The following is a 14,995-nucleotide window of genomic DNA, read 5'->3' on the forward strand; positions in this document are numbered from 1 at the left end:
CAGCTGGACACCATGCTTTTGATTTTTAAGCAAAGAAACATGTATTTAAAACTTAATATCAGAAAGTGATATGGAAAACGTATGCAATAAAAACATTTTTGTGCTGCTAATCAGATGTTTTCCCACATTTCAAGATACTCTAATACTAGTTATTATTCACTTCATGGAGATAATATGCATCAAAAACAAAAACAAAACAAAACTGTTTTGTTTGTTGATTTACACTAAACATGTCACTGCAGGTCAGGTTTATTAAGAACAGAATAGTTACAGCAACAGTATGAATTGTACTGTATGGGATGAGGCATTTAGTTTCCACTGTGTTGGCTGACATGCAACTTAAACAACAAAACCCATGAATATACAGGACAACAGTTGTCCACTGGAGTGACCACTATGCATGAAAGGGTTAATGTAATTAGATTTGCATATTTGCAAGTGAGCATAATTTCCGTGAGAGAGGATTTCTAATTATGTATCTATTTATTTTATTTTTCTGTATTGTTTAAAAAAATCCAGAGGGTAAAAGGTGCTTGACCTAATGTGCATAATAAATAACTAGATGAAGGAATAGAAGACAACAAAAAAGAAGAGGGAGAAGTATAAAAAAAAAAAGTGAAGAAATGTGAAAACCATGGGATAAAACAGAACAAAACACCAATCAAAAGCAACAGCGAAAAATAAAAAGGAGCGAAAGAAAGACAAAAGACAGAGGGGAAGAGATGAAGACAGACAGAGTTCATGTATTTCATCATGCCATCTGTGCAGCTCTGATCAATGTCTCATTATCACTTCAACGCTGACTGCTTGCTGAGAGTCTCCAGCTTGTCCTCTCTCACCCTCTTCCTCCTCTTCCCTCCCTCATGGTTCCCTCCGTTTCTCCCATGCTGCTGACACAATCCCTCCCTCTCCGGTGCAATCTCCAGGAATGTGAGATCGGCCGCAGGTACCGCTGAGAAACTTGGGCTGGTGTTTCGGCTGTGACTGAGCGTGAGGTTAAATGCGAATCGGGCTGAGAGCGGAATCCTGATCGCTCGCAGAAACAATATGTGTGTGTGTGTGTTTATGCGTTCCCACCACATTCAATGTAATGCTAATCCAATTCATTTTTAATGAGGAAACTGTCAGCTCTTACCGCGAGGCGAAAGAGATAAGCGGTCTGTTGCACTCTGGGAAATCAATAGCGCACTTGTTTATTTGGCTGTTTGAATTGTTTGTGTGTTTAAAAAACAAACCATCGGGATACGCTGCCAAGATAAGTGTTGTTTCAAAAAGCTTTAACTCCTTTGTACACAGCATGTATGTGTGTGTGTGCATCACTCCAGAGGAAGATTACCACAAGTCTAACAGCAATGTAATTAATTTACTCAGCGTCGATAGAAAAGAAAGAGAGGAGATATCGTTACAATTGACTGTTTCTGTTTTTCGGACGAGGCGCAGAGACAGGCGGGCGGGTGATAAGACTCATAAAGCCGGCTCTGGGATGATCTGGAGTCAGCTCTGCATTCTGGGATAAATTGGAGCGGAATTGGCTTCACTCTGAGCTTCAGAACATTAAGAGATACCGAAAAAGAAAAAAAGAAAAAAAGCACAATTTACCAATATTATTATCTCTTTGTTTTACTGTACATCTCTGTTTCAGTCTCCTTCTTCCATCTCCTCCACTGACTAAACTAATAAACCTCTGAGCAGCTATTCGTCATTGTTACAGCTGCTCTAATGCTGAGTTTATTAAAGGTCATTACCATTAAGTGGATGGATATGTTACGTATGGTCTGCTCTATATTTCACACTTCGAGCTGTGAGTAGGGGCTGCTTTATTAAGTTCCACCACCATTACTTTCATAGTTATGTCTTATAAAGTCGTATTTCACTATATTTCAGTGGAGCGGAGGATGGTTTTTATAAAGATCACTCCCCTGCCTTGCTGGATCCTGTCATTTTATTGTATTCGCCTGTAGTGGACAGTGATATAGCAGGAGGGTTAAGATGCTACTCCAGCATCTGTGAGTCACACAAAGGATTCTTCCTGGATGTAAAGTTACAGCAAAGTGCCTGATTTTAATAGATACACTGACAGGGTTACCTGCAGGTATCAGAAAAACACTTTAAAACTTGGGAGACTCCTTTTGAAACACCCTCGCTCTAAATGCTCAGTTCACCCACTCATGGCTTTATAGTATCCATTTTTGTATTCTGCTCAATTACTCTGCTTTTAGGGTCACTTCACCCAAATTGCAAAAACACAAATTTTCTCCCATGGTGGCATCTGGCCATGCAAATAGTTTCAGGTTTATTTGCTGAGATTTTCTGATATCCACGACTGAAAGTTCTCCCGCTTTGCTACCTCGGATAATCCACTGACACTTTCCACTGAGAAATATTCTACATGAAAAGTTAAAACGCTCTCTGGGGCTGGGATGACTGGGAGGCTGCAGTGTTTTGGAGCTTAGGTCTTGGAACATTAAATTCATGGATAATTGCTCAATTGGCCCACCGGGCACCTAGGGGCCAATATGAACAGACGGAAGCAACATGCAGTTCAGTCGTGTCACAACAAAGACAGCCTTCTCAGGATTATGGTGGGGTGTTTTCATTTTATATCACTCACCCCCTTTTACATTATTACATGAGTTACCTGGCTCCACAATAGGGGCACTACTACATTATTGATACATTTGTCAAACTGCAAACAAAAACAAAACAGTTCACACCTATGATGCATAGATACAGTAGCATTAGTGTGATAAAGGTGATAAAACATGTGATTGTATTTTTTAGATGAAAACACCTTTAACCGTCCAGAGCCCAGAGTTGTACTGAAAATAAATATGAACATTTTCGCTTTATTTGATTTGAGTTGTTGAGTTCATTCTTTTATTTACTTTTAAATGTTTTAATGGCCTTGCCCCCTCCTACCTGTCTGACCTGATCAACCCCTACGCCCCCACCTCGTGCTCTCAGGTCAGCAGATCAGCTGCAGCTTGTGGTTCCAAAAACTAAAAGTGTTTTCACACAGCGTACTCGAGTCTGTATCCGAGTATGCTGGACCCCAAAGTCTGCTTAATTTTATCCATGTGAATGCATCCGTTCTGTGCTCGAGTACCGTACCCGAGTCCAGTTGAGAAGGTAGTCCTGGGTCCGGACTGCCCGGACACCACTATGGTACGTTGCTGTGTGAATGCGATCTGTGCCCGAGTCCGGAAGTGACCTAATCACCATTCTAACAACGGAAGTGGGTTAATCACCACGAGACCATAGATGGTGCTCCTGTTGTCTGCTGAAAAAGCCTTGGATCTGCACAGCACAGGCTCGCCTTAGCAACCGAACCACTCAGTGATATATCAGGGACAACGAAGGTCACTCTGCTTGACTTTGCCTCAAACAGGCTAACAGATAGGTGAGGGTTTGTCTTCTTCTGACTTCTGCGCTTGTAGGATAACGACAGAAGTCCTTCCACACCACCACCTACTGTTTCGGCCCTGTAACACTCATTTGTACTCGGGCACGGGCCGCAGTATGAGCAAGTGAATGCAACATCTGCAGGAAAGGTGTGAGCGTATCAAAGTACGATATGGACTCAAGTATGCTGTGTGAAAGTTCCCTAAAAAGAAGCTTCATGGGGACTTTGTCTTTTCTGTTGCTGCCCCAAAACTGTGGAACCAGTTGCCTTTAGATGTTAGACAGGCTCTGTCTCTTTTTCTCATTGGCCTTTAATCAATGAGTGAGATGTTTTTTTAGATTTCCTATGTTGTTTTTACCAGATTGGAATTTGTCTTTGTTTTTACGATGGTTGTATTTTGTTGTTCTTAACCCGCTTTGCACCTTGTGTTATCACTGTTTTACTTATCTATTCCCTTGTTAAACATGATGCTGCTGCTGCAGACTTGTACATGAGGACATGACCCCTGGACTAAAGGAACACGAATAATCCACGATACATGTCTTGACTTTATGATTAATTGCTCTTTAGTTGTCATGATTTCCATAAAAAAGTAATATGTTTATAACTTAATAAACATTATAGGATTGGTGTCTATGATCGCTAAAGACAGGCAAATAAACAGAATAAAGAACAGATAAAGAAAATGTTACAGTTTAAGGATACAATATGTGTCACATGGACAGAAGTCTTTAGAGTAACACTGCCCATGTCACAATAAATAACTTAAATATCATTTTGATATTTAGAATTATTGAATATTTTGATGAATTGTCATTGACTTCCTGAAATACAAATGGAATGTGATTAACTTATAAATGAAAATAAGTTAACTCAGGTGTGTGCTATTGTCATACAACAGGGAAGGGAAGGAAAAGGAAGTCTTTTCATGGGATGTGAGGACACTGAGGAACCCAGAATAGCTCTTTAAATGCGACCTGATGCTTCCTGTCGTATATACTGTCCAGGAGCTTCCTCGTTAGAATAAAATGAAATAGAGGCCGAGGCTCGGTATAGGAAATCAATTCAGTACTAGATCTGCAATATGTAGTATGAAAATGGGGTGATTTGAGGACAGAGTGTGTCAGAGTGTGTGTGTATGACTCAGACATATTAAGGTGTATGTGTGCGAGTGCATACAGCATGTTTATATAAGCGTGCTGCCACAGGGGATAGAGACTGGTTCACCATGAGGCCAAAACAATTCAACTTTCACTGACCTCCTTCTGAAGTACCTTAATAATTCATCACACATATAAAATATATTGATATATATCAGTTTTCCTCTCTCTCTCTCTCTCTCTCTTTCTTTCTTTGCTCCTCTCTCTCAATCCTTTCTGCCCGTCGAGTGTTGATCAAACACATGGTTGAGAAACAGTGGCTATTACCAAACCAATTCAAAGAGGCTACTGATAAGCATGTGTGTATTTGTGTGCAGACACTTACCATTAGATTTCTCGCTATCTGCAGGTTTCATTTGAATAGGGTGGTGCATCTATGGAGACAGAAAAACAACAAAAGGTATTAAATAACAAATGGACATATGCATAAATCCAGCACTATTTTAATGAATCTCTAAACATTTTTAAAAAGGCTTGAATATTCATTTATTCATACCTCTTTACATTTCAATATCAAATTTAACAGCAGTTTTGTTGCAAATCTTGGGCAACCATACACAAATCGGCTTTCTTGATACAGAGAGTTTGTTGTTGGTGAGTGACACATGGGTTCTGCATTCACAGCAAACCACCTATCACAATCACTCTTGATCATTTAAACAAACAACCGAAGCAGGCTCTGCCCTCTCAAGGTGTGAGTCACAAAATAAAAGGAGAAGCAGAAGAAAAATACCAGGAAAGATTTGTCGCCCAACACTAGGCAACAGAACCAATTTGTACGATCCTTTAAATTGTTGCCTACGTGATGAATCTTAATGCAACTCCTTTGAATGTCTTTGCCAGAGTTCCTCAATTCCAAATACAGCTATGCCACCTGAAGAAAATAATTGCATTTTTTCTACAATCACAATATATATAATAAAAAAATAAATTGTACTTAGGTTCTTCCACTTAGCGTGCCTTGCTCCTATACTGTAGTTAATGATAGTACAACACTTAGATGTTTGTTGGTTAAAAGACCAACCAAAAAAAAAAAGACAAAGACTGAAGGATGAAGAACAGCATCAGGACCAAAACTCCAGGAGAAAGAACACACATATGGAGAAAAATATCAAAAAGGAAGGAAAGACAAGAAAAAGACCATAAGGAACCAGAATGTGGAAAAAGACAAAGCAGAAGAAGAACTTCAGCAGAAGTTGATCTGTATTCTTGGTACATTGTGTATTTTTCAGATTAGACATAGAAGGAGAGATTGCATGTTAATACCAGGTGGTAAATGGGGTCTAATGCTTGCATTTACACTTGTCTTTTTCATTACGGAGTATCTCTCTGATGTGCCCAAGAAGCAGTTTAATGGAACTGGTTGATGGATGTTTTTTAAAAGGCGGTGGGTCTTCTTTTAAGGAAAACAAGCAAACACTTCACAGATGAGAAGGCTTTGTCGCCTCCTCCTCTCTCACCCTCTGTCCCTATTTTATTCTCTCCATCTCTCTTTCCTTTATGGGAGATTATGTGGCTGTTTGATCTGCAGAGAGACGAATGACAGTGATTCTCCAAATCTAGCCCAGTATCAATCACACTCAGAGTCAAATACCAGCTGTGCGTGTGTGTGCGTGTGTGCATAAGTGTGTGCATGTGTCCGTATGAGTGTGTATGTGCCCTGTCTTACCCATAACGCCCCTGGGCTCAGTCACGCTGTGACAGAAGGCTTTGATCTTCCAATTCTATCACACACCTTTATCCTGACTCTCTCCCTCTTGCACTCTTCCTTATCATCCTCACTCTGCTTTTTTTTCCCTTCCAGACCGATCCCAGACACACACCTAGACCATTGATTATTTCCTAAACCTGCCTGATGGGGGCAGTCAAAGGTGGAGCAAGAGCACTTTGTTAAAACTGAAAGGACACAAGGTGAACAATACACCGCGTACACCTGATGTAGTGTCACCCCATGACTGAACTGACTTCTTTAAACCACAGAAGATAATCATAGACAATAAATCTATCTAATCAAAGCCAAACTAGAAAATAATGTGTGCAGTACTTTAGTAAAAAAAGCTTTTGTTTGACATTTGCAGTCACGTGTTTGGACATGAAAGAAGTAAGCAAAAGACACAATGAACAAAAAATAGGACCAATGGCCCTGTAGCTTACCAGCCAAATTAAAAGCTTTGGGAAATGTATCCAGATGCCATTTATTATCACCCAGTTATGTGTATTTATTATATTATAGAAATAGCCCATGTTTTGGTCATATTCCAATCAGATCTGTAAAAAATTCAAATTCCAACTTGATATCATTGATGCTTACTGATTTATTGGATCAATCCACTTCCTATCTGTTATAATGGGAAAATTTGTCAAAGTTGCACCAAATTCAGAATCAGATCTGGATCGAAATAATTTCAATACCTTGTGTTGACATCATCATAAAGAAGCTGTATACCAAGCTTGAAGTCAATCAGAACTGTAGTTTTGGAGAAGAAGACGACTGAAATGTTTTCCCCATAAGAGCCCATGTTAAATTTTCCGTAAGTTTCCGGATCCAGAAGAAGATCCTGATCAGCATGTGGCCATTATGTTTTGGTCATCTCCCCATCAGGGCTGTGCTGTAGAAATTTACACTTGATATCATTTATATTTACTGAGTTATTGCATCCATCCACTTCCTATCTCTTATATAATGGGAAAATTTTTCAAAGTCGCACCAAATCCAGAATCAGATCCAGATCCAAATAATTTCACTAACTTTTGTTGACATCATTATAAAGAAGCTCTATACCAAGTTTGAAGTCAATTGGAATTGTAATTTCAGAGAAGAAGACAATTGAAAGTTTTGTAATGGACGACAGACGACGACGGACGATGACAACAGACGACGACGCCGGACGCCGCATGACAATAATAGCTTACAGCCTGTTGGTCAGTAAGCTAAAAAAGGAAAAGAAAGAGATAAAGCAATGAATGAACCAATAACAATCCATTTGCCAGGAAAAAAAATGTTATCATTGTATACTTCCACGAGCCACATGTAATTTGTACGATTCTACACCAAAATACATTTCCTATAAACATTCCAATTCTCGATATGCATACCAACAAAACATTAGGGTATTTAAACTAAACTAAAACATAATATTACTGAACAAATTCTGGGTTGTTTTTTCAGCTTTTGACTGTATTAAATCATACCCTGATGAAGAAACCCATCTGGACTTATCTAAGTAAATAACTAAGATCCTTCCATTGGATGATTACTGCCTTTATTAATATGGTTCAACTGGAAAAAAGTTATTAATCCCTAACTGATGCACTGAGTAGCTTCCAATTTCTTAAACAACATACTTTGTGGTCATGCAAAAGATGTTACTCATATTATTGACCTGCATCAAGATGCTGTAACTGAAAGTGGGTTAAAGAGAGGTGGATGAAGTGATTACCCATCATGCCTAGTGCCTACAGTACAAGCCTGTGGGGGCAATGTTATGATCTGGGGTTGATTCAGTTGATCAGGTTTAGGTTCGGTAATGACATATGTTTAAAAAATGAGGTAATTGAAACCTAAATATAATAAATGACCAGGTTTGAACATCTTCCAAAAAAAAAAAAAAAAAAAAAGCTTTTCCGCGGTGAACGTGTTTTGAAATCAAAGCTAGAAGTGGTCTGTGGGAATATTTTTGACCAGGGAGTGTATGTAAAAATGAACTGGAAGGTGTTTGTGGCTCGCAATGAATCAGGAATATATTAAAGTATCATTTCATATGGGGTATTGGGTAAGGAAGAAATCTAAAAACAAGATGGAGAAAAATGAAGAAATAAATAAAAAGAAATAAGAGAAACAAATGGGGGGGAGGACAATGAACAAGAGGAACACCACAGGGGGAAAAGGGTCATAGACGCCTGGACAGACAGGAATAGTTGCTACCCCTTGGGGCTGTGGTCTCACTACAGTATCACTAACACAAGGACAGATACAGGGACATGGATGAGGTGTGTGTGTGTGCGTGTGTGTGTGATGTGGGCTAAAGCCACATCAAAAGAAGGAAAGTCATGTCAAAGCAAACCTGGAAGTCACATCAAGTCAGTTCTTGTTAATCCATTTCAAAGTCTGTCCTCCAAAGGCAAAAAAACAAAAACAAAAAAACAAAAGCCATGACAGCATCCGCCGCTCGGCCGTCATTCACTCTTGAAAAACACTGCCAAAAGCTGCCACGTGCACACACACACACACACACACACACACAAGCAACGCACCCACACACTCATATGACATACAAACACAAACAGCACATATGCACAGGTACAAAAACTCTGTCTGGTTTTCAGGCGCCTCCACCTCAGGTCTGTCTACCCAGAATACCCTGCGGGCGGCGGCGCTGTTGACATGTTTGATCTTGGTAAGCTCCCGCTGAGACCCACAAAGCAAGACTCTCCTCCGCTATCCCACAATTCCACAGTTCTGTTTCTTCTTGCCTGGCAGGTCCACAGTCGCAGTCTGCCATTCATTATGTGCTCAGCAGGAACCCGGCAAAACGACTAAGTCCTCGCCGCGCTCAGGCTCATAAAAGCAGAGAGAACCAAAAACGTCCCCACGTAAAGCCATGTGTGCAGCCGGCCCGACGCTGGGCTGGCATTTAGCTTACAAATGTATCTGTCTACCTACAGATATGTGACACAGTAATAAAACAACCACCATTAAGCGCCTTTGAAAGCTGCTGGTCCACCACGTGCCTCCAGAGCAGTTTGACTTCACCTTTGCATTAATTCTACGTGTCTGTGAACTCTCCCTCCCTCCTGTAGTCGTTCAGTTGAGTCCGGATCTGGTGACTGTGAAGGCTGTAGCATCATTCACATCATTTTCAGTCAATTGAAACCATTCATGGCCCAATGCCATTGATACAGAACCCCTCTGTTCTCATCTCTGAACATACTCCACATCAGTTCAGGGCATTCTGACAAAAAATGATTGTTATTATTATTAGCATTATTATAACCAATATTTAACCAGGAAAAAAGCTCATTGAGACTAAAAATCTCTTTTTCAAAAGAGTCCTGGCCAAGACGGCAGCAGCAGCAGAAGTTACACAAAATAGAAATCACAGCCATACATCTACACTAAAAATATGTCTAAAATACAATAAAAGTCAGTTCTAAAACCATACATAAAACACTAAACTAAGAACATATATACAGTTAGGGGTGTAAGAAAATATCGGTTCTATAGTTTATCACTATATTTCATTTCACGATACTGTATCAATATTAAAAAAGCACAGTATTGATATTTTTAGGTATTTATTCAAATGTTGTGGAGGTTCACTTTTGTTTTTGTTTATATTTTAATTATTATTGTTTAACACTATTTTATTAAATAATGGTGATTTGAAACATCCTAAAAGCACTTTTTACTTTCTGAAAGAGGCAGATGTCAGTTCCTTTGTTGGGATTGCACAAAAATAATGTTATGTTAATTATGAACTAATAGAAAACGAACATTTGAGCAGGATCTTAAACTGTAATGTCTGTAAAACAAAATTAAAATTTTAACGCAGGAAAAATTTGTGATATAGCATCAGATCCTGTTGTGATCAAATAAAAATGTGTTTAGTATTTGTGCATATTTCGGGTGTAATTCAGTTCTTCAAGGAAATAATCATTTAAAAAAAAGAAACAACCAAAAATTGTCTTTTTAACAGTATCATGATATATCGTGATATATTGTATCGTGATCCTAGTATTGTGATTTGTATCGTATTGCCATATTCTTGCCAATACACACCCCTACATACAGTCGTGGAAAAAATTATAAGGCCATCAAAAGTCATCAAAAACAATGGTTATGCAATCAAGTGCTAACTCCTGTGTGTATCATGTGACCAAAACAGACAGAAAAGAAAACATGGAATGTCTAAAAGCACTGTTTTTGTCAGTAAAATGCCATAGCTATTGATGTAAGAACTGAAGTGATTTTGGTTATTATCAAGAAAACATGGAAAATGGATAGATATCAGCTCTGAAATTAAACTCTTATGAGATATTTTTGTTGCTGTCATTATATTTGTCCAAACAAATGCACCTTCAGTTGTACCAGACATTAAAATGAACAAGAAATTGAAGAAAACAAGGGGTGGTCTAATAATTTTTTTCCCGCAACTGTATAAAACACCATCATTAATCTAAAAGGTACTAAAAGTATACAATGATGTTCCTTAAAAGCGGCTCAAAGCAAAACCGATTCAAGCAAAATAAGTGTGTTTATAACCTAAGGCCGCTGTACTTTGGGAATCAAAGCAAATCAAAGCAGGACCTGAAATGGGGGGTAAAATAAGATGGAATAATGCCATCAGCAGCTACATGTTTTATCAGTGGACAAACATAATTGTGTGATTAATTAAATTCAAACACAATTCAAAGACTTTACTGTCCAATAATAATTATAACCAAACAAACTTCAGTACTATGGTCCTGATGGTTTGTGCATCACTGAATTCTTAGATGTGTGTTCATGTTTGTAATGAGGGTTTTATTCAAGCTATTCAATTGTACCACATCATTTTTCTCCACTCCTTTATTTCCCTTAATTTCCATCCTGTACCCGTTTACCTACTACATCCTGCGTCACAGTTAATTGTTCCTTCTGTCTTCAGAAAAAGTCCTGTTTTGCCTCTTCCTCTGCACTCTATTATAAAATGACTCATATTTCTTTGGTAAATCTATAATTGAAGAGGTCCTCATAAGCCACTCTAAGCAGCTCAGTGACAATTAATCAAAACCTGATTTGCAAAATATGAAAACTATGCTGCATGTTTTGCAGGGTAGCTGTATTGTTACTGACACAAAGTTAAGCTGAATGTAAATTGCTGATGTTTGATTATTACGTTGTAAGTTTGTTTGTGCTTTAAGGGGCTTATTATGTGCTTGTAATGTAGCCACACTGCACTCCAAATAAAGTGTCACCGTTTGTTTTTAATCATTTTTGGAGCACTTGAATTGCCTTATTACAAACTGCATAGCTCAGTTCTGATTGACTGAGTCACAGTATGCTCTGCTCTAAAATACATGATAAATACACACCTTTGAAAATCGATTAACATTTAATTTACATATTAATGTGCAAACTGAAAATCACTACTCTAACCACTAATAAGGACTTGCTGAACTGCTGTGGTGCTGTGTTTTAAAACTATTGTCTGCTACTCAGCAATAACTGCAAAGCCATAGGTTACCTTCAGGAACCTGCAATAAAATTTGGATTTTGTGTATTATTCTGTCAGATATGGGGAGCGTTAGTTTAGTTTCAAACTACCAGTGAAAAATTATGTATCTCTCAATGCTAGTTTTGTAATTACTTGGAGTGGATGTGATTTCAGTGTCAGTTTCATTATTAGACTGAATAGGAACAGCTCTTTAAAAGGGAACGAACAATGGCTGTAAATACCAGTCACAATGTACAAAAAGGGCATTTTAGAAATTAAATGAACTTATGCTCTCTGTTCCCGATTGTCTTCTGAAACAGCAAGAAATCCATAGATATTGTCATGCCGCATATTATGTGTGATTTTTTTCCCCTTCAGAACAATAACTGCCTTCATTTCTGAGAAAATGACAAGAATGTCAAAAAGTCCTCCTTTCAGTGCTGATGAATACAGACCAAGATACTGATCTTCTAGGAGGACCAAACTATGGTAGAGACCAACCTTATGTTGAAATGTTCCATTTGAAATGTGCAGTTTTTGAGTTACAGACAGGCCCCCTCACAATACCCTCATGCAGGGGCGCTGCTGGCAATAGTGGGCCCCATGAAAGGTAAACGTTGTATACCCTTCATAAAATTCATTATCTTGACAATCTATTGGAGCGTGGGGGGGTATATGTGGGGGTGCGATCCATAACTAACGTAGGTTACGATGGCATGAAACGAAACTGAAACTTAACATGCTTTCAATGTCCGACTCCTGACTTCTACACCCTTACACAGCAGATCTTACACAAAATTTTCACAACTTCTAGCCTGTACCCACTGGACCCCCTCCACTGCTCTATGGGCCCCCCACAAATGCTGGGTCCCATGAATTTATCATGTTACCCCCCTTTTACGGCGCCCCAGCCCTCATGGTGGTTAGGTTAATAATAATACTACTAACGATAGTAAAACATGTAGTAAATCATTTTTTACAACCAATGTAATGTATTGTGTTCCCATTTAGTGACATATATTCATGTTATGTTATTACCTCCGCCAAGGAGGTTATGTTTTTGCCAGGGTTTGTTTGTTTGTTTGTCTGTCTGTTTGTTTGTCTGTCCGTTAGTGTGCAACATAACTCAAAAAGTTATGGACAGATTTTGATGAAATTTTCAGGGTTTGTTGGAAATGGGATAAGGAAGAAATGATTAAATTTTGGTGGTGATCGGGGGTGGGGGGGCCCACAGGGGGGGGCACTGATCGTTAGTGTGCAACATAACTCAAAAAGTTATGGACAGATTTGGATGAAATTTTCAGGGTTTGTTGGAAATGGGATGAGGAAGAAATGATTAAATTTTGGTGGTGATCGGGGGTGGGGGGGCCCACGGGGGGGGCCACTGATCGTTAGTGTGCAACATAACTCAAAAAGTTATGGACAGATTTGGATGAAATTTTCAGGGCTTGTTGGAAATGGGATAAGGAAGAAATGATTACATTTTGGTGGTGATCGGGGGTGGGGGGGCCCACGGGGGGGGCCACTGATCAGCCTTGGCGGAGGTCTGCGCTCTCCGAGTGCTTCTAGTTTTATAACTGCACCTAATAATGTCAGCGTTAGTAAACAGGATATGACAAAAGGAAATGAGCATTTATATGGCATTAAAAGAGATTTCTCTACAGTTGAACATTGTTGGAGTCATTTAGTGATTAAGTACAAGCTATATTTAATATTCTACTGTATTTTAATGTGGAAATGTTACATATTATAGCTGGTGGAGTGTAGTAATGAAAGGAAGCTCCCTACAGTTCTATGTGGGTTTTATGTGAGGCAAGACTATGTGAATGTGAAAAAAAATCTAAATAACAACACAATGATCTAAAGGAGTCCATTAAGCTCTTTAAAGCAGCTTTCTCCCTTTCTCTCTCCTTTCTAGTTGCCATTTGATTTACTGTGAAACAAACAGCTTTCATTTTATATTTTAAAGGAGTGGCTACGCTGGATCATTTTACAAACATGTAATACAGTCACCAGCACATTTCTTAGTCAGAAAAGTGAAACCATAAGGTCCACATTACATTAAAGGGATCAGAGGGTAGTCGACAGCCCAGATGGTTCTGGGACCATCTCCCTGTCTTTTCCTGGCTGATGAGAGGTGTCTATCTGACAGACTAGCTGATGAAATGTCACCCACCAACCCCCCTGTTTTCTCTGGGCTTTTTATCTTTATATCCTCATCATGTACAGACATATCCAACCACCTGGCTGTTATTCAGGCACTCTATGTGCTAACCCCCCCACCCCGCCCCACCCCTTTGACTGACCATTAAATAGTTCCTCGTGGTGCATCGAGAACAGGAAACCCTACACTTCCTAAATGTTAACTGCTGCTCTTGGGTCAACGTCATCCCCTGTCGCCCTGTCTCACTTGCCAAGGTCTTCCGGGAATGCCCCAGTGCTTAAAAAGTCAGAGGTCGACTTGTCCTGTGGCTACAGGGCTAACTTGAGGTTCAAGGTGGAAACAGGATAAATGTGTATATAGGTGTGTGTGTGTGTGTGCCCTTTGCCAGCAGTTGGCACCTTCAAAGCAACAGCCAAATTCACATGACCAGAATGTGTGCCAAAAACAGAGGAGTGCACAGAGTGTATAGTACCAAACATCTCTGTCTGTCTGTGTTTCTGCTCACACACACTCACAGCCTTCCTCCTCCCTCCTCTTTCAAGGTGTGACGGTGAGCTGCTGGGTCAAAGTCAGACAGATGGCCCTCGCAGTTGGGATCCAATATTGGTGACCGAAAGCGTATGAACACACACAAACACATACACACACATACAAATACACACTGTAACAGCCACACATCAAAAAGTTACTACTGCACACACATGACCTCCAGACGGTAATCATCACCAGTGTTATTAAATATACCTCAGGCACATTCCGAAAATTAGAAAAGACAAATTAATAGAAATATAAGGTTCACATATCCTGTGCTCTTCCATTTGGAATAATAAACAGAATAAACACACAATTAAATGTTTTTTTAACCTTTACTGATCCACTAATCTGAAAGAACCTGTTAAAACACACAAAACCCTGTCACTTATTCAAGGCAACACCTTTGTTTAGGCTGAATTTGAGTAAAGTTACTGTTTTTTTCCTACTGATGTTACATTCTGTATTATGTATATTAAAACCACTGAACCATAACACTCATTAAACCTCTGCTGACTCACATTTATTCACACAAACTCAG

At 39.2% G+C, this 14,995-nt stretch overlaps 1 protein-coding gene across 13 annotated transcripts in view; it reads right to left on the reverse strand.

The window, feature by feature from the left end:
- The window catches only part of celf2 (cugbp, Elav-like family member 2), a 249,899-nt gene that overhangs the window by 54,865 nt on the left and 180,039 nt on the right, over nucleotides 1–14,995 (reverse strand). For all 13 annotated transcript variants that reach the window (XM_030148793.1, XM_030148792.1, XM_030148789.1 and 10 more), the window contains one exon: nucleotides 4,889–4,937. In XM_030148793.1, coding sequence (XP_030004653.1) covers nucleotides 4,889–4,937 — 49 coding nt within the window. The remainder of the gene's footprint in view (nucleotides 1–4,888; nucleotides 4,938–14,995) is intronic.

Source organism: Sphaeramia orbicularis, chromosome 12, assembly GCF_902148855.1.
Source record: "Sphaeramia orbicularis chromosome 12, fSphaOr1.1, whole genome shotgun sequence".
In the NCBI taxonomy this organism is placed as follows: Eukaryota; Metazoa; Chordata; class Actinopteri; order Kurtiformes; family Apogonidae; genus Sphaeramia; species Sphaeramia orbicularis.